This window comes from Triticum aestivum, chromosome 1B, assembly GCF_018294505.1.
Source record: "Triticum aestivum cultivar Chinese Spring chromosome 1B, IWGSC CS RefSeq v2.1, whole genome shotgun sequence".
Classification (NCBI taxonomy): domain Eukaryota; kingdom Viridiplantae; phylum Streptophyta; class Magnoliopsida; order Poales; family Poaceae; genus Triticum; species Triticum aestivum.
The window spans coordinates 636,915,041-636,922,564 of record NC_057795.1 but is presented as its reverse complement, the minus strand read 5'-3'; the positions used below and the strand labels follow the sequence as shown (position 1 = coordinate 636,922,564).

The following is a 7,524-nucleotide window of genomic DNA, read 5'->3' as shown; positions in this document are numbered from 1 at the left end:
TCATTCCAAGTCGTCTAACTTCCTGGCCGGTAACCCATCCACTCACTACTCCAGCCTGAGCACGCCTAACTTCGGAGTTCTATTCCCCCTAGCTTCCAAGTCCGCACTTGTTTTCCTGACAATAGTAAGCAGTCAGCCCTATTAACCCTCAGGAGTTTAGTTTGAGCATGAAGTCACACGTTTCACCATTTGAGTTTGAAACTATTATTCTAAAAAACAATAATTACTTAGTAACACTAATATTTCTTGAATAAGTAGTTTGACCACAGTTTGACCAGAGTTGACCATAGTTTGACCACAGTTTGACCAAAAATCAATAAAACTATAATAATTATTTAGTAACACTAATATTTCTTGAATAAGTAGTTTGACCATAGTTTGACCAGATTTAACCAAACTTCAAAAAACTGAAATTTGAGCATAATTTGTTTTTTCTTTCAGAATTTGAGGATTCTAAAAATTTGCAAAACGGCTTACGACAGTCGAAATCGGATGCGGATTTTCGCGCTAAACATTTTGATATATTAAACGTTTTCTACATCGTATGCAAAAGATATGGTCGTTTTACTTTTTCATAACACTTTTTTGCAAATCATGTCGAAATTTATGTTTTAAAATTTCCATAACTAGTACATGTAGTAACATAACTACATCTCAAAGGATTTTTAATTTTGAAGTTTTTATCATTTTCTTTTATTTATTTTTCAAACCTGAAAAGGCGATGGGGGGAGGGGGGTTGAGTTTGAAAATCACCCCTTTAGTCCGTGTTGGAGCCACCAACCGGGACTATAGGTCACAAATAAACCGGGACTAATGGTACCATTAGTACCGGACCGTAATTGAACTGGGACTAATGAGGTAAACATAAGGTCGTTTTTCTACTAGTGACCTACACGGCAGGCCCCATTAATTCTCCATCTAGAAATCTGTAGGTTCAGTTCAGTTACAGAAGTAATTACAAGCCAGCATTCATTCCCCTAACTAGCAGACTCGCATTCTTCAGCAGGCTCCAAACTAGAGAATGATGGAAAGTTTCTCAACAAGTCAGAGCTTTAGTTCCTCTTGCGAAATGGATGGTTTGACGCCCGCCGACAACTGCACAGTAACCAGCACTGAAAGATTGAAACAGAACCATAGTTGAAAAGTTTCTTAAACAAGTGAAATACCAATGTATTTTCAACCACACAACGATGGAAACACTAGATAGCTCACAAATCTTAGTATTGATCCCAGCTTATGCTAAACCAGAGGAAATGCTCAAGGATATATCAGCTTCGTGCCGCCGAAACAAGCTTTATCCTTCAGCAGGGAAGTATATACATGGGAACATGTATGTCGTGGGGGCGCATGCAAGGAAGCATCATGGTTTTGCAAGGGATATATGAGGAGCAACTCAGGCTCTGAAACAAACAAGATTACATTGCTAAAACGGCTAATGAAAGAGATAACCATTTAATTTATACTGCAGTATTGTTCAAGACAGACACAGACTTGGGAATTCCCCTAACCGTGCTCCACTCTTTGAGTAGTTAACAAGCCAAGAATTCCTCATCATGAGGTTCTGGGATACCTGAGTGTAGAACCAACAAATCAGCACTTGAATACTTGTACGAGCTTGAGTAGCCTGAGGCCTGGCACAGGGGGTAAGAAGAAATACAACAAATGCTCATGCGACATGCGATCTCAAGAGAAAATTTCAAGGCTTCAGGTTGAATCAACAGAGTAAACAGTGTAGGGTAAAGTCAATAGCCGAGCAGAATTGTGAATGGTACAACAGATTGCAGTTAAGCCACTGCAATGAACTGAGCAGATCTCAGGAGAACAGTGTCCGGCGCTAAGAGTCTTTTTGTAGGGCAAGTATTCGGAGAAGTTAATGATGCTCAAAACTAGGTGACTCACTAATGAGTATCCCAACTTGTACAAATTTGGGGGATGGGGAAGGAGATACTACACCCACATTACATAATAACTGAAGAAGATAAAGTTCAGAGTTTACCAAAGCCGATAATAATCATGACACAACCTGCTTCATTATTTGAAGCAAACCCCAATTATTTTTCCCTTTCCATGTGTTTTTTTTAGAATCACCGGGGGACGAGTCCCTCCACCTGAATATATTGCTCAAAGTGGCCATAATGCCAGGAGGGTGATCCAGTTTATAAGGAAAACCGGATCAAAAACCTTAACAAATTGACCCTGTTTATGAGGAAAACCGAGCCGAAAACCAGACAAGTAACAAGTGTTACAAGAAAAGGAGAGGGACAATGACGCCCAACATAAGGCAAGACCTAGCTAGCAAACTAACAGGAACAGGTAGACGAGGGGTGCATCAAGGGATCACAATACTAAGACTATACAAATAGCCTAACGCACCGCACCGGCGTGCGTATCAAACCCCACGGTACAACAGAGGAGCATCCACAATCAACGAGTGCCAACGCTTAACACAAACCTTGACTGAGAGCTCCGCCACGGAAGTTCAAGACGATTAGCATGTCGGGGAGGCGTCATTGCGTCATTATTGAGCAAAGGTGAACCAAGACGAGACCAAGAGCCCGAGGCTCGCCTCAATAGAACAAGGTCATGAGCATGCATAGTAGCAGGCCGGAGACCACACATAGGACATCCGAAGAGAAACACCTGAAGCAGAACACACCACCCTCGGTTCTGAGCAGGCCACACCACCACCACCACATGAACCACCCTCAACCAGATGCAGCAACTGAAGCCGTCATTTGGGTCTCCAAGATGACGCCTCCAAGGAGGTAGTGTTGTCGAGGGCACAACACCGCCATCCGATATGGCAATCCCGATCTTAGGTTTTCACCTGGAGATCACAGAGAAAAGAATTGTAGGTGCTAGAGCTCCACAACGGCACCTCCTGCAAGGAAAACGACGTCCATAGACGTCGTTGCCGCCGGCATCGACATAGTCGATGCAAGGTTCTCACCTAGAGTTTGAGCACTTTCCTACAATAAGACGACAGCCGACCACCAACACCATCGAATCCTTCAAAAGACGAAGAAGCACGACAAGCCGCCGGAGCCAACCGCACCCTGCGGGGACCACCGACAACCAAACGTCAGCACTAGGCGCCAGATCCATCAACGACCGCCTGAGTATAGGCCACCGGACGCAGCGCAAACCACCATGCCCTGTCGAGCACCATGCCAACAAGGAGTAGAGGAGCACTGACCGAGGCCAGGAACAACCATGGTCCGGGCTGCGGCCATACATCAGGTGTGCCGACATGCCCCACGCGCGCCACCGCACACCCGTCGGAGACCAAAACCGAAGCGCCCGCCATGCCAACAAAAAGCAGTGATATCAAGACCGGTTGTAACAGTTCCGCCACCACCCCCCACCACATACCATAGTACTCGTTGTCGCTGTTCAGCCACCATTGAGCAGCCCCACCGCATCAGGCGCACCGCACCTTGATGTCGACGAAGTCGGGCAGCACCACCGCACCGCAGCCGTGAAGCCTGTGAGTAGAGGACGGGGGGGGGGGGGGGGCTGCCACCCCGCCCCATCGAGGTCGGCCAGATCTGAGAACCGAGGCACGGAGCTCCGCGCGCCGCCACACGAGCGGGTCCCTGACCACCAGATCCACACCACGCCACGCCTGGAGACACCACCGGAGGAGCTATCCACCGGACCTGCGTCCCTGGCCACCAGGACGCCTCCGCCGGCCGCTGAGCAAGTCGAAGAAGAGAACTTCCCAACCTCCACCGCGAGCACCCGACCCGGCAACAGCAACGCGCCCAGGCCCGACCCCCACGCCGCCCGAGCGGCCGCATCGATCGCCGCCGCCACACAGACCGAGGCCGCCGCCTCGCCCTTCTGTAAGGCCGAAGATCCCCCTCCCCTTAGAGGAACAGGGCCCGCCGCCACCGCTGCAGGGGCCAGCGGCAGAGGAGCGGGGGGGGGGGGGGGGGGGCTACGATCTGGGGGCCCTCGGGTCGCCTCGCGAGGGATACGACACGAGGGAAGGGGGAGGGGCCCGTTTGGCATATCAGTTGTTCCCCCTTTCCATGTGGTATTCGTCCCATTTTCCTCCTATAAAAATAATATGAACAAGATAATTTGAAGCAAACACAATTTCCCTTTGCTGCATCATAAGAACAAACATTCCACATACACCAAACAGGTCAAGTGTATTCAGACATTGATGCCATACTTATAACAAATAACAGGAATAATTTTCAGATCACCCATAGAAATATTAATCCAGTTTATAATGTTAGTTAGCTAACAGTATCCACATGCACGCAATGTGATCTACTCTACAGAAATTATGCCTAAACAAACTAGAAAAGTTGTTAAAGAGAAGCTAACAGTGTTGGTGTTCAGGTCAATTAATTGAACAAAAAGGTCACAGGCTGACGTTAAGTACTCACTCTGTCCCATAATGTAAGAACGTTTTCCAAGCTAAAACAGTTTGAAAAACGTTCTTATATTATGGGGCGGAGGAAGTAGCTGCTAGTACAGGCATATAAAACAGAGAAACAGGGCTCTCCGGCTGCCTCTTCCCGCAATGACGGCTATGGCTACTTTGTGGAACATTACAGACATGACAATACTATAGAAGAAGAAGTAATCAAACTATAAATCTCAATCACACCTGGTCTGATGTAACTTAGCCGCTAGTTCAGGCATAGTAGAGAAACAGGGCTATAGAAGCAGAGGACTGACTGACCGACTGACTACAGGAGGCTGTTCCAAAAAATAAACATAAGAAGAACACTAGTAACTATAAACCCTTTGGAAGAAGAGCACTGCTGCTTAATCCCAGCATGCAAACCACAGACTGAAGCCAGATTGTGAATGCAGCAAATCGTCACTCACAGAAGCCGGATTGTGAATGCACTGAGGTCGCTTGTCCAGAAGAGTAACCAAACATTAATAGCATGACTGTTTTCAGACATTTATTAATGACAATCTAACTGATATTTTTTCGATAAAGGGCGATTTTATTAACTCAGAAATGTAGCATCAAGTGGATACAAAGCATTATGAGCAACACCCGGCCTCTGCATAACTAGGATGCACACAGCCAAAACACCAAAAGTCTGACAACCAGAAAAAAACAAAAACCGACAAATCGGCAATAGTAGAGTCCTATAGACCGACACTGTGCCTATGTCAAAAGGTGAGATGGACCGATCCGGAGGTTATGCTGCCACCCATGTTGGGTAAAAACCTCCGTAGCCACCTGCTCCAATCGCGTACACACCGCCTTGAACAGCGGTTGGACCTCCGCTCGTTGTAGCATAGACCACATACGAAGCGAGTGCGTACAACGGAAAATAGCCTACAAAGGAGAAGCATTTTTGTCATTAAAAACAAAATCATTTCTACATAGCCAAAGCGACCATAGTAAGGCATACGCTCCCACCCTTAATAGCGTTTTGAACCTATTTGAAATACCGTCCAACCAATGACCAAAAATATTGGCAACACTTGTGGGCGGATATAAACTTGACGCTATTTGGATGACTGGCCATGTAGAACATGCAAAGTTGCATTGGAAAAAGAGGTGTCTGATGGTCTCATCATGAGTAAAAAACAACACTTCTTACTCCCTTGCCAATTGCGCCGTGCGAGGTTGTCTTTGGTTAGAACAACTCCCTTACGAAGATAGCACATGAAGACTTTAACTTTTAGTGGTATCTTCGATCTCCAAATTTTCTTACTATTACTCACCGGTACCTCAGAATGCGTGAGTGCACAATACATAGAGTCTACGGTGAAAGACCCTGATGTAGTAAGGTTCCAGCGAAACACATCCCGCCCTTCTGTCAGGCTAATCGCATCCAGACGGGACAAAAGATTATGCCATGACATAAGTCGGGGGCCAGTCAAATCCCGCCTGAACGAAATATTCGGGGGGGGGGGGGTGAACTGAGCACCTGCGCAATAGTATTATTCTTATCGCGAGCAATATTGTACAAGGCTGGATATTGTTCTCGGAGAGTGGTACCGCCTAGCCAGATGTCTTCCCAAAAACGAATCTCTGACCCGTCCTTTATCGCGAAAGACCCAAAGCGAAAAAGATGTTTCTTTGCCGCCATTAGGCCAGCCCAAAAGTGCGAGTCACCAGGTTTCCAATATGCCTGAGACACCGCCTTGTGGCCTAGATACTTGTTGCGCAGTATGGTTTGCCAAACACCATCCTCAGTAAGAAGTTTGAACAACCATTTACTAAAGAGAGACTCATTCTTGACCTGCAGGTCATGAATTCCAAGACCACCTTGGTCTTTCGGCCTACAAACCACACTCCAGTTGGCTAGGCTGTATTTTTTCTTTTACCCGTCTCCTTGCCAAAAGAATCTGGATATGAAATAGTCCAGTCTTTGCAGGACCCCTTTTGGGAGTTGGAAGAAAGAAAGCATATAGAGGACCATATTTGTAAGGACAGAGTTAATCAAAACCAGCTATCCTCCAACAGAGAGCAGCTTGCCTTTCCAGCTGCTCAACCGTTTCTCTAACCGCTCCTCTACATGCTTCCACTCCCCAATGGTGAGACGTCGATAATGAATCGGTATTCCCAGATATTTAATCAGGATATGGCCATGTGCGCAACCAAACAGGTCAGCATAATCGGCCGCCGCCTCAACGGCTTCTCCAAAGCAGAAAAGTTCGCTTTTATGGAAGTTAATTTTAAGACCCGACATTTGCTCAAATGCTGAAAGCAAGAGTTTCAGGTTTCGAGCCTTGTCCAGGTCATGTTCCATAAAAAGAACTGTGTCATCGGCATATTGCAGAATAGAGAGACCACCATCCACAAGGTGTGGCACTACTCCTGCAATCTGTCTGTCCTGCTTGGCGCGCTCAACCAGAATGGCCAACATGTCAGCAACAATGTTAAATAACATTGGGGACATGGGGTCACCCTATCGCAGTCCTTTTTTTGTCTGGAAGTAATGGCCTACATCATCATTGACTTTGATGGCCATGCTACCTCCAGTTACAAAATTGTGGATCCATTGACGACATTTATCGGAGAAACCTTTCATCCTTAAGGCCTGTTGGAAGAAAGACCATTTAACCTTATCATAGGCTTTTTCAAAGACAATTTTGAATACTACTCCACTCATGTTTTTCGGTGCATCTCGTGAACGGTCTCATGCAGGATTACTATGACATCGAGTATATTCCTTCCTTGCATGAACGATGTTTGAGATGGCCAGACAACATGGTCAGCTATCGAGTTTAACCTATTCGTAGCTACTTTGATAAAAATTTTGAAGCTGACATTAAGTAGGCATATGGGTCTATATTGTTGGATCCGTTCAGCCTCCTTAATCTTTGGCAACAAAATAATCTCGCCAAAATTGAGCCTGAATAGGTCAAGTCGATCGGCATGAAGACAATTGAACAACTCCAAAAGGTCAGACTTGATGAAATCCCAGAAATTCTGATAGAATTCTGCAGGGAAGCCATCTGGTCCTGGAGCTTTGTTATGTTCCATTTGGAACACCGCTGCTCTCACCTCCTTTTCTGAGAAAGGTGCCGTGAGGA

General features: G+C 46.2%; 1 protein-coding gene across 3 annotated transcripts; it reads right to left on the bottom strand.

Moving 5' to 3' along the window:
- Positions 1-2,014: 2,014 nt before the first annotated feature.
- LOC123144241 (uncharacterized) lies at positions 2,015-3,916 on the bottom strand. 3 transcript variants are annotated; one of them, XR_006471345.1, is made up of 3 exons: positions 3,197-3,916; positions 2,951-3,056; positions 2,015-2,827 (listed from the first exon to the last, which is right to left on the bottom strand). XR_006471345.1 is itself a non-coding variant. In XM_044563323.1 (3 exons), exons 1-3 carry the CDS (start codon positions 3,798-3,800, stop codon positions 2,824-2,826), a joined length of 705 nt encoding a protein of 234 aa, XP_044419258.1. In that variant the 5' UTR covers positions 3,801-3,916; the 3' UTR covers positions 2,015-2,823. The 3 variants fall into 3 exon arrangements, 1 of the variants encoding a protein (XP_044419258.1); XR_006471344.1 differs by having other exon boundaries at positions 2,015-3,056; positions 3,197-3,223; positions 3,373-3,916; XM_044563323.1 differs by having other exon boundaries at positions 2,951-3,223; positions 3,373-3,916.
- Positions 3,917-7,524: the final 3,608 nt, after the last annotated feature.